The sequence below is a fragment of the Anneissia japonica genome, unplaced genomic scaffold (assembly GCF_011630105.1).
Source record: "Anneissia japonica isolate Jap-2015-1 unplaced genomic scaffold, ASM1163010v1 scaffold8272_len249160_cov157, whole genome shotgun sequence".
Lineage (NCBI taxonomy): Eukaryota > Metazoa > Echinodermata > Crinoidea > Comatulida > Comatulidae > Anneissia > Anneissia japonica.
The window spans coordinates 25,236-45,778 of record NW_022742976.1 but is presented as its reverse complement, the minus strand read 5'-3'; the positions used below and the strand labels follow the sequence as shown (position 1 = coordinate 45,778).

Genomic DNA, 20,543 nt, shown 5'->3' with positions numbered 1-20,543 from the left:
CGCGTGCAGAGCACAATGGATTAGCAGTCCATCGCCTTAACCACTCGGCCACCTCGTCTACTTAATAACAAACACTGGCTTGTGTAAACAAAATACTGGTCTCTTGCAGAGAACATTGCGTCGGTATTACACCGTTGTATTTGTGGTGGTTTATATTTTTCCTTAAGTTTGGCAACGTTTTACTAAAAAAAATAATAATTTAAGCAGAACTGTATTTGACGAGGTGAATATTTATAAGGCATTGGACACATTAAAGATATGATACTGAAGTGACTGATATTTATATACACTTTATACGCGACCATATTATTTAAATAATTTAAAATGTTGTTGCTATAACAGAAATACAACCGAAGTAAAACATATAAGATTAACAAAATAATTAGTTGATTGATTGATTGATTTATTTGTTCGTTCGTTCATTCATTTATTCATTCATTCATAGAATTAAAAAATACATTCAAACAAAAACAAAAATACGAAAATAATGTAAACCAATAAACACTCGGCCACCTCGTCTGCTTACTGCTAGCAAATACTGGCTTGTGTAAACAAAATAGGCCTATAATAGGCCTAATAATTGGTCTATTGCAGAGATCATTGCGTCGGTATTTTATCATTGTGCTCGTGGTGGTTTACATATGGTTTACATTTTTTCCGTTATTATTGCGACATTTTATTAAAAAAATAATAATTTAAGCGGAACTATATTTAGGAACGAGTGTGAATTTATGAGGCATTGTACATATTAAAGAAATGATACTGAAGTGACTGATTTTTTTTAAATAATTATACACTAATATAATATACGCGACCATATTATTTAAATAATTTAAAATGTTGTTGCTATTACAAGAAATAAAACCAAAGTAAACTATTATAAAATTAACAAAATAATTAGTTGGTTGATTGATTTTTTCGTTCTTTCGTTCGTTCTTTCATTTATTCATTCATTCATCTATTCATTCATTCATTCATTCACTCATTTATTCATTTATTTATTTATAGAATTAAATAAAATGCATTCAAACATAAACAAAAATACGAAAATCATGCAACCAATAAACACAGAAACATGGCAAAAAATGATAAATAAGAAAGAGACGACGAGGATGGGATTCGAACCCACGCGTGCAGAGCACAATGGATTAGCAGTCCATCGCCTTAACCACTCGGCCACCTCGTCTACTTAATAACAAACACTGGCTTGTGTAAACAAAATACTGGGTCTCTTGCAGAGAACATTGAGTCAGTATTTCACCGTTGTATTTGTGGTGGTTTATATTTTTCCTTAAGTTTGGCAACGTTTTACTAAAAAAAATAATAATTTAAGCAGAACTATATTTGACGAGGTGAATATTTATAAGGCATTGGACACATTAAAGATATGATACTGAAGTGACTGATATTTATATACACTTTATACGCGACCATATTATTTAAATAATTTAAAATGTTGTTGCTATAACAGAAATACAACCGAATTAAAACATATAAGATTAACAAAATAATTAGTTGATTGATTGATTGATTTATTTGTTCGTTCGTTCATTCATTCATTCATTTATTCATTCATTTATTCATTCATTTATTCATTCACTCATTCACTCATTCATTCATAGAATTAAAAAATGCATTCAAACAAAAACAAAAATACGAAAATCATGTAAACCAATAAACACTCGGCCACCTCGTCTGCTTACTAGCAAATACTGGCTTGTGTAAACAAAATAAGCCTATTGGTCTATTGCAGAGAACATTGCGTCGGTATTTTACCATTGTGCTCGTGGTGGTTTACATATGGTTTACATTTTTTTCCGTTATTTTGGCGACATTTTATTAAAAAAATAATAATTTAAGCGCAACTATATTTAGGAACGAGTGTGAATTTTTGAGGCATTGTACATATTAAAGAAATGATACTGAAGTGACTGATTTTTTTTTAATAATTATACACTAATATAATATACGCGACCATATTATTTAAATAATTTAAAATGTTGTTGCTATTACAAGAAATAAAACCAAAGTAAACTATTATAAAATTAACAAAATAATTAGTTTAATGATTGATTGATTTATTCGTTCTTTCGTTCGTTCTTTCATTTATTCATTCATTCATCTATTCATTCATTCATTCATTCATTCATTCACTCATTTATTCATTCATTTATAGAATTAAATAAAATGCATTCAAACATAAACAAAAATACGAAAATCATGCAACCAATAAACACAGAAACATGGCAAAAAATGATAAATAAGAAAGAGACGACGAGGATGGGATTCGAACCCACGCGTGCAGAGCACAATGGATTAGCAGTCCATCGCCTTAACCACTCGGCCACCTCGTCTACTTAATAACAAACACTGGCTTGTGTAAACAAAATACTGGTCTCTTGCAGAGAACATTGCGTCGGTATTTCACCGTTGTATTTGTGGTGGTTTATATTTTTCCTTAAGTTTGGCAACGTTTTACTAAAAAAATAATAATTTAAGCAGAACTATATTAAGGGACGAGGTGAATATTTATAAGGCATTGGACACATTAAAGATATGATACTGAAGTGACTGATATTTATATACACTTTATACGCGACCATATTATTTAAATAATTTAAAATGTTGTTGCTATAACAGAAATACAACCGAAGTAAAATATATAAGATTAACAAAATAATTAGTTGATTGATTGATTGATTTCTTTGTTCGTTCATTCATTCATTCATTCATTCATTCATTCATTCATTCATTCATTCATTTATTCATTCATTCATTCATTCATTCATTCATTCATTCATTCATTCATTCATTCATTCATTTATTTATTCACTCATTCACTCATTCATTCATAGACTTAAAAAATGCATTCAAACAAAAACAAAAATACGAAAATCATGTAAACCAATAAACGCTCGGCCACCTCGTCTGCTTACTGCTAGCAAATACTGGCTTGTGTAAACAAAATAGGCCTATAATAGGCCTAATAATTGGTCTATTGCAGAGATCATTGCGTCGGTATTTTACCATTGTGCTCGTGGTGGTTTACATATGGTTTACATTTTTTTCCGTTATTTTGGCGACATTTTATTAAAAAGATAATAATTTAAGCGGAACTATATTTAGGAACGAGTGTGAATTTATGAGGCATTGTACATATTAAAGAAATGATACTGAAGTGACTGATTTTTTTTATATAATTATACACTAATATAATATACGCGACCATATTATTTAAATAATTTAACATGTTGTTGCGATAACAAGAAATAAAACCAAAGTAAAATATTATAAAATTAACAAAATAATTAGTTTAATGATTGATTGATTTATTCGTTCGTTTGTTCGTTCTTTCATTTATTCATTCATTCACTCATTTATTCATTCATTTATAGAATTAAATAAAATGCATTCAAACATAAACAAAAATACGAAAATCATGCAAACACACAGCACATGGCAAAAAATGATACAAATATAAAGAGACGACGAGGATGGGATTCGAACCCACGCGTGCAGAGCACAATGGATTAGCAGTCCATCGCCTTAACCACTCGGCCACCTCGTCTGCTTACTAACAAATACAGGCTTGTGTAAACGAAATACTGGTCTCTTGCAGAGAACCTTGCGTTTGTATTTCACCGTTGTGTTTGTGGTTTACGTATTTTTCCTTAAGTTTGACGACATTTTACTAAAAAAATAATAATTTAAGCAGAAATATATTTAGGGACGAGGTGAATATTTATGAGGCATTGGACACATTAAAGATATGATACTGAAGTGACTGATATTTATATACACTTTATACGCGACCATATTATTTAAATAATTTAAAATGTTGTTGCTATAGCAGAAATACAACCAAAGTAAAATATAAGATTAACAAAATAATTAGTTGATTTATTTATTGATTTATTTGTTCATTCATTCATTCATTCATTCATTCACTCATTCACTCATTCATTTATTGAATTAAAAAAATGCATTCAAACATAAACAAAAATACGAAAATGATGTAAACCAATAAACACTCGGCCACCTCGTCTGCTTACTGCTAGCAAATACTGGCTTGTGTAAACAAAATAGGCCTATTGGTCTATTGCAGCGAACATTGCGTCGGTATTTTACCATTGTGCTCCTGGTGGGTTATATATGGTTTACATTTTTTCCGTGAGTTTGGCGACATTTTATTAAAAAAATAATAATTTAAGCGCAACTATATTTAGGAACGAGTGTGAATTTATGAGACATTGTACATATTAAAGAAATGATACTGAAGTGACTGTTTTATAATTATACACTAATATAATATACGCGACCATATTATTTAAATAATTTAAAATGTTGTTGCTATTACAAGAAATAAAACCAAAGTAAAATATTATAAAATTAACAAAATAAATAGTTGATTGATTGTTTGATTGATTTATTCGTTCGTTTGCTCGTTTGTTCGTTCTTTCATTTATTCATTCATTCACTCATTTATTCATTCATTTATAGAATTAAATTGTGTGATATTTATATACACTTTATACGCGACTATATTATTGAAATAATTTGAAATATTGTTGCTATAACTAAAAATACAACCAAAGTAAAACATATAAGATTAACAAAATATTTAGTTGATTGATTGATTGATTGATTGATTCGTTCATTCATTCATTCATTCATTCATTCATTCATTCATTCATTCATTCATTCATTCATTCATTCATTCATTCATTCATTCATTCATTCAATCATTCATTCATTCATTCATTCATCCATCCATTCATTCATTCATTCATTCATTCATTCATTCATTCATCATTCATAGAATTAAAAAATTGTATTCCAACATTAACAAAAATACGAAAAACATGCAAACCAATAAACACAGTTCATTCATCATTCATAGAATTAAAAAATTGTATTCCAACATTAACAAAAATACGAAAAACATGCAAACCAATAAACACAGCAACATGACAAAAAAATGATACAAAAATAAAAAGACGACGAGGATGGGATTCGAACCCACGCGTGCAGAGCACAATGGATTAGCAGTCCATCGCCTTAACCACTCGGCCACCTCGTCTGCTTACTATAGACATGATATATGCATTCACATATTATCAGGCCTATCAGTTTGGCGAAAGTGTCCCATTAATTGAATAAAATAATTGATTTTTGACAATTGTATTTTAAAAATGTAAAAGGTAGTTTCATTAATAATGAAATTAATACACAAGTTATATACAAATTAAAATAAAATCGGGTTATATATGGCACGGCAATTGGTAGGGAATTAAATACAACAAAATATATGATCCGTTCTTGACCTACTAGATCTACAATTAACTTGAATAAAATGTCTTTCTTTGTATTTCAATAGGCAATATTCCAAATGGGCCGTTATGATGAATCCAAAATCCATTTTTTGTCAGCTCTGCGGATTCTTGGAAATCGACAGCGTAATGTCTTAATTTTGACACGCTTTAAGATCATGCTCGAAGGAATTAAACAATTTGCCCACAGAAAATTTCCAAACTGTTTCATCGGACGTGCTTCGTAAGTTATTGTCTTCGAACTGTTATAATGTCTGTGTAATATTAATGATGAGCCTATACTACTATTACAAGTCTCCATCTAATTAAAGACCACTTTTGTGACCGGGGTTTCCATGGTCTTTAGCAGCTTTGGTCTCTAATTAGAACAATAAAGATAAAAGACATTTGTTAATTTGGGACCACAAAAGAAATGGTCTTTAATTTGAGTTGGTCTTTAATTGGAGAGGTCTTTAATTAGAGGGAGACCTATATTAATGATAATAAAACAAAGTGGAATTGAATAGCTTAGGCTTGTCTGCCATCTAATCCCAGGGCCCTGGGTTCAATTGCTGTGACTATTTCTCTCGATGCTCATGCGATTCCTAAGCCTCATAAGAGACTTGCTTTTCGCTAAAGCATCGTCCATCCTGAATTGGCGAGTTGCTTGCTGTTGGATGTGAATAAATTAAGAAATATAACCCAAAACGAATTCCGTAATAAAGAAAACCCCATATGGGGTCTGGGACGAAACTCTTGGAGTTGGAGCATTAATATGTAAATGATGCACGTTGATGTTTTTGATGCAAAGAGTTTTATTTATGAGAGGGCACTCGCTCTAAAAAAGGGATTTGACAAAAAAAAAAGATCCCCTTAGAATTTAAAGCCAATCCACATTGTACGTTATATAGTAGGAGTAATCACTAAATAACTGTTATCATTTTTGTTAATGCAGGAGTGAAGTGAGTAATATATACGTGGAGCAAGCAAGGTGTTTGTCGTACTTGTGGCAAATCTATCTGAAGAAGAATGACAAACTGCGAGCACTGTCGTCTGCTTTGCAACAACTTAACCGTGCCGAATCATCTGATGACGACTTGCACGAAGTATATAATAAAAATAATTGTTTTTATTATTAATAATAATAATTGTTGATATTTATTCAGAAAATTTTATAATCTATTTACCAGGCCCCTGTGTATCGTTGATAAGATTCCACTAGACAAAATCCCGCACCGCATAGTAATTCCTAACCATGCCTATTGAATAACACGTTTTGATTGGTCAGTTAGTACGACTGACACTTCAAAATGTCTTATGCTGCGCCGTACACTTAAATTAATGTGTACACTGCCTGAAATAATTATTTCGCCGAGTTTAAGAGTACTACGTCTATTTTAATTTATAATTTACTTTAAAATAAAACATCACATAACTCACGGAAAAATGTATTTATAGTTGTATTTCATCACCAAAAAACGTAATGATGCTATATCGATGAAATATTAGCTCTGCACTATACTCATATTTCCTTACAGAAGCCAATATTTTAGCCTCAAGCAGACGAGGTGGTTAAGGTGATGGTTTGCTAAGCCATTGTCCTATGCACGCGTGGGTTTGGGTCCCATCTTCCTTTGATTTTTTGATTTCAATTTATTTTGTCATTATTAAACCTGTCCGTTGTTTTAGGCCCATTACATTAATTTTGTTTGTGTGCATGTCCTAATGTAAACCCAACACCTTCATACACTTTTAATCTCGCATAGTTTAGTAGGCCTACCTATGTATTAAATCGTGTCCAGACTTTCAAATATACCTAAATATGGTCACGATGACATCACATCATGACCATAATTATGAAGGCATATCGTGATATGGACCCACAGCTTTTTTTTTTGTCAAGAAAATTGAATAATATGGATGAGCTCTATAGTTTTTTTCTATTCTAAATAATCCGCTAGCTGCAACACTAATTCTTAATATTATCTTCATCAGTTATTAACTCTGACTGTTTATGTACAAACTTACATACAGTAGGCCGTCCGGTAAGCGCTGCCCATTTAGTGTTTTAAGAAAGTTTTACAAGACGACCACTGCACGACGCGCAATCATAATCCTCGCTGTACCTATTTTTGATTGGCCAGTTGTCAGTTTGACATTGAGAAAAGTTTTAAATATTATTAGCAGTACAAATTAAAACAGCAGCACTTTTAAATTATTTTGTGCTCAAATAAATATTCAGCTAGTCTAAAGTGCTATTTCTGTATGAATCAATAATTTACTTAGTAAAAATATTTTCACCTGAATCATCGACTAAGTGTACTCTTATAGAGTGTAGGTCATCATCATACAAAGTGATGTAATATCGATGCAATATTTGCTCTGCAATAGACTCACGTGTTTTTTTTTTTTAGAGAAGCCAGTGTTTTAGTGTCAACCAGACGAGGTGGCCGAGTGGTTAAGGCGATGGTTTGCTAAGCCATTGTGCTATGCACGCGTGGGTTCAAGTCCCATTCTCGTCGATTTCTTTTTTTCTTTTTTTTTTTCTTTTTTCCCCTCCAATTTGTTATGTCATATTAGCCCGGACCCTGTCTATTTTATATTCATGGATCTGCCACTGGTATTTACATACAATTGACCGTCCGCTAAGCCCGGCCCTTGGGTGTTTCGAGAGGGTGTCACAAGACGGCCACTGCACAAGGCGATATGATGATAATCCTGGCTAGCCTATTACATAACACAGTCAGTTTGACACCCCCGAAAGTTTTACATAATATTGTGTGCCGTACAAATTCAAATTTATAGCGCTTCGAGGTTGTGTCAACGGGAGGCGCTATATAAATCCAGAATTATTAATTATTATTATTATTATTATTATTATTATTATTATTATTATTATTATTATTATTAAATAGAAGTAGCACTTTTAAGTTAATTTTACTTTGCCTCAAATAAATAAACTATCAATCCCTGAAGTACCGGTATTGTTATTGGAATTAAAATTTATTTGCGTAAAAATAATTTCACCTGAATGATCGACGAGAGTATGGCCTACTCTTATAGGTCGTAGGTCATCATCGTACAGAATGATGTAATATCGATGCAATTACGCTCTGCAAAAAACTGGTATTTTTTTAAAACAAAAGTCAATACTGGCGACATCAACAAGACGAGGTGGCCGAGTGGTTAAGGCGATGGTTTGCTAAGCCATTGTGCTCTGCACGCGTGGGTTCGAGTCCCATCCTCGTCGATTTTTTTTTTAGATCTATTTTTGTCATGTTTAATTCCCCTTACCCACTTGTGTAACATTCATAATCCTCCTCAAAAGTGGCTTCTGATTTTAGCATGTAAGCCTATCAGATGCACCTGGGTTTGTTTAGAAGTTTTTAATTTATTTTTTTTTTGGATAGAGGTATGATTGAGGGAGGAGAGTGAATTAATTCTAGAACACAATAAACGCCTTTGACGCTTACTTCGTGGAGGCGTTTATTCTAAATGAGGCTCTAAAGGGAGGGGTTTTTTTGAGGGGGCGCTTCTTCAAACCGAAGCGTTTATTTGAATAAATTAGGTAGTTAAATTCTCCAAAATTCACAACAAGCTCTCTCATAAATATCATTAATGTTATCTTCGCATCAGTTGATAACTGCATATAGGAGCATAATGGAGTGTTGTCAGTTATTCCAGTGGCCGAGGCTTGGTGATTTTTATGAGCGGATGGCAATGAGAAGGTAATTTTCTCCTTTTTCTAACATATTTGTGTTTTTAATGATGCTTTGGCTCAAAAGTTTCCAACATTTAAATATTGAGGATTGATAGCCTCTTGTTGGACGGGTTAGTATAGTTAAAATGTTGTTCAAATGAATGTATACATATGAATGAACACGTGAGTTATTCGATACAAAATGAATGAATGAATGAATTAGGGAGTGAATGAATGAATGAATGAATAGATGAATGCGTGAATGAATGAATGCATGTATTCATGCATGAATGAATAAATGAATGAATGAATCAATCAATCAATCAGTGAGTCAATCAATCAAGTAAACGAATAATGCATCTTGTTTGTACTTTTTAATGTATTTTCACTGTCACTTTTATCTCCATTTTTCATGTTTTGTGCTTGTGTGTTTGATTGATGTTTTGATATTTTAATATTTGCCTACATTTTTGGTAAATATTATATAATTCAGCCTTGGCTGTGATTTTGACTTGAGTATTTAACGTGAGTTATTCGATACAAAATGAATGAATGAATGAATTAGGGAGTGAATGAATGAATAGATGAATGAGTGAATGAATGAATGCATGTATTCATGCATGAATGAATGAATGAATGAATCAATCAATCAATCAATCAATCAGTGAGTCAATCAATCAAGTAAACGAATAATGCATCCTGTTTGTACTTTTTAATGTATTTTCAGTGTCACTTTTATCTCCATTTTTCATGTTTTGTGCTTGTGTGTTTGATTGATGTTTTGATATTTTAATATTTGCCTACATTTTTCGTAAATATTATATAATTCAGCCTTGGCTGTGATTTTGACTTGAGTAAAAGAAACATAAACTGAAATGCATGAACGAATGAATAAATTATTGTATAATAAATTTTGAGTTAATGGACCTAATTGAATGAATAAATTAATGAATGAGTAAATTAATTAACGTAGAAATGAGTAAATGAATGTAAGAATTAGTGAATAGATGAATAAATAAATGCAGAAATTAATAATAAATGAATTATTGAATCAATTAATAAATGCGTGGAAGAATGGAATGAATGAATTAATTTTTTTTAATGAATTTATTTTAATGAACAAATGACCGAAAAATGAACAAACTAAGAGACAAATGATTATTAAAACTTAGTACGTAATACTCTGTACTGAATAAATGACTATATAGAGTAAATGAATGAAATCATTAAATGAATGAATGAATCAAGAAATTTATTTATTTTGAAGGAACAACCAACCGAAAAAAATAACAAAGAGACAACTTATTATTAAAACTTGTACTAAATGAATGACTGTAGGGGATAAATGAATAAATTAAACGAATTTAATCAATCAAGAAATCAATTTGAAGGAATAAACGACCAAAAAAAAAAAAAAAAAAAAGCTAAGAGACAAATGATTATCATTTACTTAGAACGTCCTTCATCATGTAGATAGGTATACTTTTTAAAGACTTACGTCGTTAGATAGTAATCGTATTTGACATTCATGGAATAATCGTAGGCCTAAATATAGTACGTTTACTGTAATGATTTATGATCGTTTAACTAACTGTTATCTCATTTATCATGTAGTTCAGCCTTTCATAATTCTATCACATGACTTGTACCTAGTTTACGTTAGATCGATAAACACTAATGATGCAATCGTTATGCAATATAGGTAGTCTTAAAGTGTCATCCATGTTTAATTTCATGAATGGTAATGAGTGTTTTTGATGTTCTTTGATCTTTCATTTTGTTTTTTGTACCTTCTATGTCATTTTATTTTTGTCATTTCTTTGTAATTACTTAATGGAAAGCAATACTTATTACTTTTTAATACTTCCTAGGTGTATTGAAGGTCCGGGTACTTTCGGTCCGGATGACGTCATCACGGTCGGTCACCTGTACAGTTCAAGCTCGAACTTACGACTTGGTAACGGCAGACTACAAGGAGCAATCGATGCAGGTGTGTAAAATATACAATTTGTAGGCTACTTAATGCTTGAGGATCCAAGAATTCGAAATAGAGGGGGCTCGGAGAGGTGCGGTAGTTGACAGATGCAGGTGCTAGACCACATTCGATGGGGCAAGGTGCAACATTTTATGATTACGGTGCCTGTAGATGGCAAAAATGGCACAATAAGACATTAATTTAAGTATAATTTTCTCTTTTTAAAACATAGGTAATGGGGAACAGGCCGGCTTCCCCCTTCCTTGTATCAGCCTATGCTTAACCCCAACGCCGTTTTACTTTATTATTTTAAAATTTTATCCAGAGATTTTATATTAGTACTAGTAGTAATATTCATGTATTGTTAAGTTATTAGATTCCAAATACCATTCACATTTGTTTCGTTTTGTCAAACACTGAAAGGATAGATGAATAAAGTAACTAATTAATCATAATGAATAATAAATAAATAAGTAATTAAGTAATAAAAAATTAATAAATAATTAATCAATCAATCAATTATTTTGGTAATCTTCAAAGTTTACTTTGGTTACATGTTTCGGTTATAACAACAACCGATTTGAAGCTTTAAATAATATGGCCGTGTATATTATAATGTATATAAAAATCAGTCACTTACTAGGCCTATCTATAATTGTTTAACTGTGTGCACTGTCTAATACAGTATTAATATTCACTTTGTTTCTAAAGTAAGCGGTCGTTCTGTTTAAAGTAATAAATTAATTTGTAATTTAATTTCGCCAAATGTAGAAAAATGTATGCTGGGTGGGGGTTAATCACACAAAAATAATGATGGAATATCGACGCAATTTTAGGATTGCAATAATATACATGTGGACGAGGTGGCCGAGTGGTTAAGGCGATGGACTGCTAATCCATTGTGCTCTGCACGCGTGGGTTCGAATCCCATCTTCGTCGATTTTGTTTTTGTACATTTTATTTTTGTCACATTGCTGATATATAAGTTTCAGGCCAAAGATTAATGTAGGCCTATACATGCTGTAAATTTAGAATATATTCTATTCCACGGCGTTGCCAATCTATCACAAATTTCTGATAACGTGTTCTGATAACGTATCTTTGACTATGAATGGTGAATAAATTAATAATGAAAGAATGAATAAATTACTGAATATAAAATAATTAGGTGATATTTAGTATAAGAAACAAACTATTGTTTTTTGTGTGTGTGGTGCGATAGAAGACTGGCAACCAACTGGTTGGTTCAGTCATTTCGAGTTTGTGGGACTGGCAGGAAATGAGTATTGATTTTAACGGTTGAATGAACTTTGCCATTGAAGACTGTGCGAGAACAATGTCCTGGTATTAGACCTATACATTGACGTCACAGCGAACGCATAAGGCGTGTATAATCTAAATATAAACAAATCGGCTATTTGTATGCATTTGTATTTGGCCATGTATTGCGTGGAGTTTGTTCCCGTAAGGACGAGGTGGCCGAGTGGTTAAGGCGATGGACTGCTAATCCATTGTGCTCTGCACGCGTGGGTTCGAATCCCATCCTCGTCGCCATTTTTTAAAATTTTTATTTATATAGGTATGTTTTGCATATACTTACCTTCAACCATACAAAATATCAATTTTTTTGTTTTTGAATAATAAAACCAAAGGTGTAGTTACCAGAAAATACAAATAATCAACTTAATTATTGTAGTACACTAATTATTTTTGTAATATTATATATTCTATCGTAATTGGTACCAATCTAATATTTTATTTTGAAAATTAATTTATAATTATGCTTATACAAACCTTCAAGTATCAGAAAATAATAATGTTCTTCAGGAAAGCAAAAGAGTTACTAATTAACTTCGAATAAAACACAGATAAACATTCAATTGTGTACAAGCACTAAGCATTCTAAAGCTCTTCCCTCGATTATCGACTATTATTTTACAAATATATATATATATATATATATATATAATAATATATAAATAATCAAAGATTATATATATATATATATATATATATTCTGAAAAAATATATATATATATTATTTTAATTATAAAATTTATTTGAAAACATATAATAAAACAGCGAAAGTAAGCAGTTTATTTTAATAGATTCCGAATTCACGTTTTGTTGAGCTTATTATAGACGATTTTATCTTTAATATGTAATATATTATAGAAAAAACAAATTTCATAATAACGACGTTTGTGTAACGACGAGGTGGCCGAGTGGTTAAGGCGAGAGATTGCTAATCCATTGTGCTTTGCACGCGTGGGTTCGAATCCCGTCCTCGTCGTTTTTTGTATTTATTTTGTGGATTTATATTTGTATGTATTAATGTAGTAAAGAAACTGTCTATTTTAGCGTTCGTTTAAGGACGAGGTGGCCGAGTGGTTAAGGCGATGGACAGCTAATCCATCGTGTACTGCACGAGTGGGTTCGAATCCCGTTCTTGTACATTTTATGGATTAATATTTGAATGTATTAATGTTGTGAACAAACTGTCTATTTCATGGTTTGTGTAAAGACGAGTTGGCTGAGTGATTAAGGTGATGTACTGTTAATCTATTGTGCTCTGTACGCGTGGGTTCGAATCCCATTCTCGTCGTTTTTTGTATTTATTTTATGGATTAATATTTAGATGTATTAATGTTGTTAACAAACTGTCTATTTCAGAATTTGTGTATGCACGCGTGGGTTCGAATCCCATCCGATCGTCGTTTTTTTGTATTTATTTTGTGGATTTATATTTGTATTTATTAATGTTGTGAACAAACTGTCTATTTCAGGGTTTGTGTAAACACGAGGCGGCCGAGTGCTTGAGGCGATGCACTGCTAATCCTTTGTGCTCTGCACGCGTTGGTTCGAATTCCATCCTTGTCGTTTTTGTATGTATTAATGTAGTGAACAAACTGTCTATTTCATGGTTTGTGTAAGGACGAGGTGGCCGAGTGGTTAAGGCGATGGACTGCTAATCCATTGTGCTCTGCACGCGTGGGTTCGAATCCCATCCTTGTCGATTTTGTATGTATTTTATAGATAAATATTTGTATGTATTAATGTTGTGAACAGACTCTATTTCTACCTTCGTGTAAGGACGAGGTGGCCGAGTGGTTAAGGCGATGGACTGCTAATCCATTGTGTTCTGCACGCGTGGGTTCGAATCCCATCCTCGTCGCCATATATTTTATATTTATCTGTATTGATATGTTTCGCATATTACTTACCTCCAACCATACTAAATATCTAGGTTTTTTTTTAAATAATAAATAAATGGTGTAGTTACCATTAAAATACAAATAAACAACATAATTATTGTAGCACACTATTTTTTTTTTTTTTACGTTGGTACCAAACTAATATTATGTTTTAAAAATTAATTTATAATTATGATTATACAAACCTTCAAGTATCAGAAAATATAAATGTCCTTCAGGAAAGCAAAAGAGTTACTAATTAACTTCGAATAAAACACAGATAAACATTCAATTCTTTACAAGCACTAAGCATTCTAAAGCTCTTCCCGCTTATTGACTATTATTTGACAAAAAATAAAAAAAATAAAAATAAAAAATAAAAATTAAAAAAAAAAAAAAAAAAAAAAAAAAAAAAAAAAAAAAAAAAAAAAAATAATAATAATAATAATAATAATAATAATAATAATAATAATAATAATTGTCATGATTTGCCTATATGTTTTAGTCTAGGCAGGGCTTTAAACTGATTGCTGTAAACATTAGGCGTCTATACTAAATAGTATGAACTGTAAATATGCAGTTCCGTTTAGTTGTTGTTATGGTTTCTATCTTCTTTTATTTTAATTATAATATTTATTTGAAAACTAATATATTAAAACAGCCAAAGTAAGCAGTTTATTTAGATAGATTCTTTCACCTTTCGTTCGGCTTATTATAGACGGTTTTATCTTTAATATGTAATATATTATATATATAAAAAAAGACAGATTCGTAATAAGGCGATGGACTGCTAATCCACTCTGCTCTGCACGCGTGGGTTCGAATCCCATTCCCATCGTTTTTGTATTTATTTTGTGGATTAATATTTGTATGTATTTGTTGTGAACAAACTGTCTATTTCAAGGTTTGAGTAAAGACTAGGTGGCCGAGTGGTTAAAAGGCGATGGACTGCTAATTCATTGTGCTCTGCAAGCGTGGTTTAAATCCCATCCTTGTCGTTTCTGTATGTATTTTATGGATTAATATTTGTATGTATTATTGTTGTTAACAAACTGTCCATTTCAGGGTTTGTGTAAAGACGAGGTGGCCGAGTGGAAGGTGATGAACAAATAATCCATTGTGCTCTGCACGCGCGCTTTCGAATACCAGCCTCTGCGCTTTTGTATGCATTTTATGGATTAATATTGGTATGTAGGGATGTTGTGAACAAACTGTCTATTTCAGGGTTGGTGTAAGGACGGGGTGGCCGAGTGGTTAAGGCGATGGACTGCTTATCCATTGTTCTCTGCTCGCGTGTGTATAAATCCCATCCTACTCGCGTTTTTATTTATGTATTTATGAATTAATATTTTTATGTAGGGATGTTGTGAACAAACTGTCTATTTCAATCTTTGTGTATGGACGAAGTGGCCGAGTGGTTGTGGCGATAGACTACTAAACCATTGTGATCTGCACGCGTGGGTCCGAATCCCATCCTCGTCGTTTCCATTTATTTATGAAGTAGGCCTATTATTTTTATGTAGGGATGCTGTAAACAAACTTTGTACTTATTGATTTGCGGAAGGACAGGGTGGCCGAGTGGTTAAGGCGATACTACGGTAATCTATTGTGCTCTGCACACGCGTTCGAACTCATCCGTCTTGAATTTTAATGTTATGGATTATTTTTTTCATGTATGTTGTACACGAACTGTCTGTGTCTAAGTTTCCGTTAGGACCAGGTCGCCAGGTGGTTAAAGCCATGAATCCATTGTGATCTGCACGCGTGGGTTTGAATTATCAGTTTCTCAGTATTTTTTTTTTTTTTTAATATAATGTTATTATTTTCATGTTGTCCAAAGGTAAAGACGATTAATCCATATTACAAAAATATAGTTAGATGTAATTATAATGTAATTATAATCGCTAACAACAGTATTATTATTATTATTATTATTATTATTATTATTATTATTATTATTATTATTATTATTATTATTATTATTATTATTATTATTATTTACAAACTTGTAGGCTATAGTGCACTTCGTATTGCTAAACGTCTCCATAACATTGACCTAGAATTAGCTGCGTTACCAACTTTGGCACAAGCATTACTGCAGGCCAACAGGTAGGTGCATTATGTGTCATTGCAATAGATATTATTGCTATTTGTTTGTGTATTTGCATTGCTATTTTGCGTTCTTTTATTCTAAAGCTTTTTAATAAAACTTTGATAATTTTTTAATTGGCGGGGTAAAAACTGCTGAGTATTATTATTTTTAATTGTATTATAAATAATGCAATTAATATTACGATACATTATACGTTTATTCACAACTAAAATAAAATCAGTTGAATTGAAAATACACAGAAAATGTCTAAAGATATAAATATCTAAACGCTGTAATACATGATAACTGAAAGATTTACAAACAATCGAGTTTAAACAACTCTGAACAAGAAACGCTAAAGAGAATCCGAAGTTATTAATGCGGTACTGAGTATTGTTATCATTGGCCTTTAAGTCTGTAATTGTTGAATGTCGTTTTTTAAGATTTTTTTTTTTCCCAATTAAATCTATTTTCATATAAAGTTATTTTTTATATATTTTCCAGGATCGTGATATCATCAGTAACGTCATACACTCGACACAGTACTGATAGTAGAAAATTCCATTATTATTTAATTTCTTGGTGGTCCTGTTCATTTTCCAGGTTAACTCCGTGCGTTGAGAACCTGGAAGCACTGCGATATGCCGCTGACGAGGAGGAGAATAACGTGTCTGTTGGCTGGTATTTTTGTGGCTGTATGGACCTTCTGCTTGAAGCCGGTAAAATTATACTGTCATATTAATTAATTTTAAAAGATGACGTCACCATACCCATATTAGTGGACAGAATTTGTCACTAGATTGCAGAGCTGTATATTCTACAGACATGATTCTAGAAGACGGTATTTTGGTATAGGCCTACTAAAAATAAGTCGAAAGAGATGTGAATGTTTACCTGTATAACACTAATAAACATGGTAGTCGAATATGGACTGAAAGACAGTGGCTGCTAATGGTGGCGTGAACACTGCAGTTTTTATAATGAACACTGCTGATGATATAGTATTAGACCGGTTTTATTATTACTACTGTATCTAAATACAATTTAAGTACATTGTTGGTCAACGGAAAATCTAGTCGTTACTTACGCAGTCTGATCTGTGAAATCTGTATACGCTCCCAACCACCCTTCTCCCCCTAATAAAAAATAACCCCCACCCACTGCTGTAAATTTGTTGTGCCAGAAAAATAATTTCAGGTGGGTTAAAATCCCCTAATGACACATTTCTTGCAAGCTAACTCACCTCACTTAGTCTTTAGCTTCCCTCCCCACTTGCGGTAATTAATCCCAGTATTCTTAAATGCGATGCTGTCTATAAACGTGTGATTTTGTTGTTGTTTTTTTTTAATGTAGGTTTTACTTTGGAAGATCATAACACGTGCATCGACTATTGTACCCGAGCCATGAGCGAAAAAGCGTTCTCCGTCGACACCACTCCAAGATTGTACCTAATTACCTGCCTAGCATTATGGTGAGAAATTCAAGCCATTCTGTTTATTTGATTCGAAATCAAATTAGTGTGTAAAAAGGCTTAATTGTGTCCACCCTACAGCCTAGACCACGGTCGATTATTAAAAATAGGCCAGCTTTACTAGGATTATTTCTTTTTTGATATGTGTTTGTGTACGGAAATGGTAAAACTTACCAACCTATAATTATTTCATTAATATTTCACTGTCTAACTCAGTGCGGTAGGTGTGTGCCGTCTTGTTATGGTTGTTGTAGCAAGGACTCTATAAAAGTCCTTGGTTTTAGTTCATGTATGGTAAACGTGTTTTCATGTTTAAACCACAAAGTTGGACTACCCTGAGACAACTAGTTATCTAAGGGTAAAAATTAATGAGAACACTCTATTGTAAAATTGCATAGACATACTGACGTAACCGACACAATCCTCCGAGAGTCACGTAATCGATTTCCCAGAAAAAAAACAAAAAAAAAAAACCAATTCTTTAAAGCGTTAATTATTGGACATGTTAATTTATTTTTTATCGTCGTGCATATTGTTATTATCAGGTACTCGAGGAAAGGAAATTGGGAGAAGGCGTCTAGATGGATGGAAATGTATGATGAACTTGCACCACACCACCAACGGTCAACTTTAGTCACTGTACAGTCAAACTTCAAAGTTTTAGAATGCAGATTACTGCATGTATGTCGTGCGCTGAAGGAAGGCGGCAGCGGTCGGCAGGAAAACGCACAAGTTGATAAGGTGAGTCACAACAGACATTAGCGGCAAAAGTAGTCCAGCCGATGGATTTTGGAGGTAAAACTTGGTCCGTCGGATTGCTTTTGGCCCTGACCAATGTTGGCGTGACAGGATTTGTAATAGTAGGCCTAAATTTCAATATTTCTGTCAAAGAAAATCAACACTGTATCGAGTCCCAGAGCTCTTATCTAATTATCGACATTCTGTCTTACAGTGTGACTCAAACTTCGCCTTGTGAAAAAAAAAAGAAAAAAAAAAAATATATATATATATATATATATATATGTATATATAAAATATATGTTTTCAAATTATACCATGAATAATCTATTAAAAATGTATATATAGGCCTTATGTAAATTTGTGCTTTTTGTTTGATTTTTAGATCTTTTCAAAGCTGAAGTCAAAAGTTAAATTGTTCCCAGTTTTGAAACCACGACTGATGCACCTTCGAGCCTATCGTCTGATGCTTGACAACCAACGAACCAAAGCACAAAAAGTTTTACAAACCTGTATCGATCTGAGCAAACAGAGGGCGCTCGCTATTGAAGAACACTGGGCTAAGCACAGTTGCACGTATTGGTTCGATCCAAAGTGTCCCAAAACCCTTAGTTCACATTGGTTACAGTCGGTCGAGAAGGACCTTGATTGGCATTCTGCAAGAAACCTCGATGCTACGATGGTGAAGTATTCTCTGCCTTTACCGTACATTAAGTAGCTGCTGCATCATAATATGATTAAAGGAATGCGTAGAAACTTTACGGGGATGTTAAGCCTAGGCCTATACAACGTCAAAATGCCTGTTACGAAACAAAAATCTGTACTGTATGCATCGAATATTGACGTGTTGCTTGCTTCATCCAATCCTGCTACGTTGGCGCTCATGCTGCCATTTTGAGCGCAAAATTCACGTTGTTGTCTTGCCCAATTATCTTTAATAGTTCATAATAACTCTATAAATAGCATAATACACCAATAAACAATGGGATGTTGTCTTTTTGAGCTCCTTGTAAAGTTAAATAATGTCAATAATGTAAATAATTGTTGGTGTTATCATAATACGGAGTTGATATAACACCTATGATTTCTAGTTCACATTAAAAATATGACATACTACACTAATACACCGTATTTTTTATGCTAAGGTGTGGGTTTTTTTGGTGATACAGTATTTAGTTTTGCTTTACGAATACAGGTTTCCCTCCATTTAAAGACCACCTCCAATTAAAGACCACTTTTCTGTGGTCCTAAATTATCACAAATGTATTTTATCGTTATTATTCTAATTACATTGAAGACCAAAGCTGCTAAAGATTATGGAAACCCCGGTATGGTTCCAAAAGTGGTCTTTAATTAGAGAGAGACCAGTATTTCATTTTTACGGAACATTGTAAGTATCGTTTGATTTGTAACATTCCATGTAGTAAATTCAAAAATTCTTTTATAACAACTTCCGATGTTTAAAAAAAAAAAAGAAAAAGAAAAATTGCAGTTTTACCTTTATTTATCTATTCATTCATTTATTTCATTCATTTATTCAATGTTCACCTTGATAATTTGATTAGTCTGCTTCTATCTGTCGTAGGTCTTTAACATTTGCATTTTTTTTTTCAATTTTACATATTAATAATCCGTCTTAACATTCTTAATTTATGATAAGCCCTAGGCCTATGTTATTTTGTCAGGCTACCTTGTACTATTGTAACCTAATGAAAGGCGATGTAATACCCAAAACTGTTAAAGTTATTAAAATTTAAAGCAAAAGAATACCTTTATTCCTGGTGTTTTATATTCACTACCGTTTTTTATTAAAAAAAAAAAAAAAAAAAAAAAAAAAATACACTCTTCTATCTATTTGCTTACTCCATTCAAATTTGTATTTCACACTTTATTGCACTTCAAAGTTCTCGTAATCTCGAACTCTGATGAAGGCATTAGAGTATTGGTCCTAACGGCCGCCCATACAATCAAGGTATAGTAATCAATCAGATTTATCAATCTGCCTAGTATTTCTAGAGCTCCTCATTGGAGCTAAACAACAAGAATTAGCACAGGAACAATTCA

The 20,543-nt window shown here is 32.3% G+C and overlaps 1 protein-coding gene and 11 non-coding genes across 12 annotated transcripts in view; 8 read left to right on the top strand and 4 right to left on the bottom strand.

The window, feature by feature from the left end:
* LOC117119291 (adenylate cyclase type 10-like) overlaps positions 1–20,246 on the top strand; it is a 70,876-nt gene extending 50,630 nt beyond the window's left edge. The window contains exons 26-34 of the mRNA XM_033264090.1: positions 5,378–5,553; positions 6,265–6,415; positions 8,946–9,037; positions 10,881–10,999; positions 16,191–16,287; positions 16,874–16,989; positions 17,624–17,741; positions 18,287–18,482; positions 18,865–20,246. Of these exons, the coding sequence (XP_033119981.1) occupies positions 5,378–5,553; positions 6,265–6,415; positions 8,946–9,037; positions 10,881–10,999; positions 16,191–16,287; positions 16,874–16,989; positions 17,624–17,741; positions 18,287–18,482; positions 18,865–19,197 (1,398 nt within the window). The 3' untranslated portion in view covers positions 19,198–20,246. The remainder of the gene's footprint in view (positions 1–5,377; positions 5,554–6,264; positions 6,416–8,945; positions 9,038–10,880; positions 11,000–16,190; positions 16,288–16,873; positions 16,990–17,623; positions 17,742–18,286; positions 18,483–18,864) is intronic.
* Trnas-gcu lies at positions 1,105–1,186 on the bottom strand. Its single transcript has one exon. It is a non-coding gene; the product is annotated as a tRNA-Ser (tRNA).
* On the bottom strand, positions 2,273–2,354 carry Trnas-gcu. The gene has a single exon. It is a non-coding gene; the product is annotated as a tRNA-Ser (tRNA).
* Trnas-gcu lies at positions 3,487–3,568 on the bottom strand. The gene has a single exon. It is a non-coding gene; the product is annotated as a tRNA-Ser (tRNA).
* On the bottom strand, positions 4,999–5,080 carry Trnas-gcu. Its single transcript has one exon. It is a non-coding gene; the product is annotated as a tRNA-Ser (tRNA).
* Positions 7,750–7,831, top strand: Trnas-gcu. The gene has a single exon. It is a non-coding gene; the product is annotated as a tRNA-Ser (tRNA).
* Trnas-gcu lies at positions 8,478–8,559 on the top strand. The gene has a single exon. It is a non-coding gene; the product is annotated as a tRNA-Ser (tRNA).
* Positions 11,842–11,923, top strand: Trnas-gcu. Its single transcript has one exon. It is a non-coding gene; the product is annotated as a tRNA-Ser (tRNA).
* On the top strand, positions 12,454–12,535 carry Trnas-gcu. Its single transcript has one exon. It is a non-coding gene; the product is annotated as a tRNA-Ser (tRNA).
* Positions 13,196–13,277, top strand: Trnas-gcu. The gene has a single exon. It is a non-coding gene; the product is annotated as a tRNA-Ser (tRNA).
* On the top strand, positions 13,919–14,000 carry Trnas-gcu. The gene has a single exon. It is a non-coding gene; the product is annotated as a tRNA-Ser (tRNA).
* Positions 14,078–14,159, top strand: Trnas-gcu. Its single transcript has one exon. It is a non-coding gene; the product is annotated as a tRNA-Ser (tRNA).
* Positions 20,247–20,543: the final 297 nt, after the last annotated feature.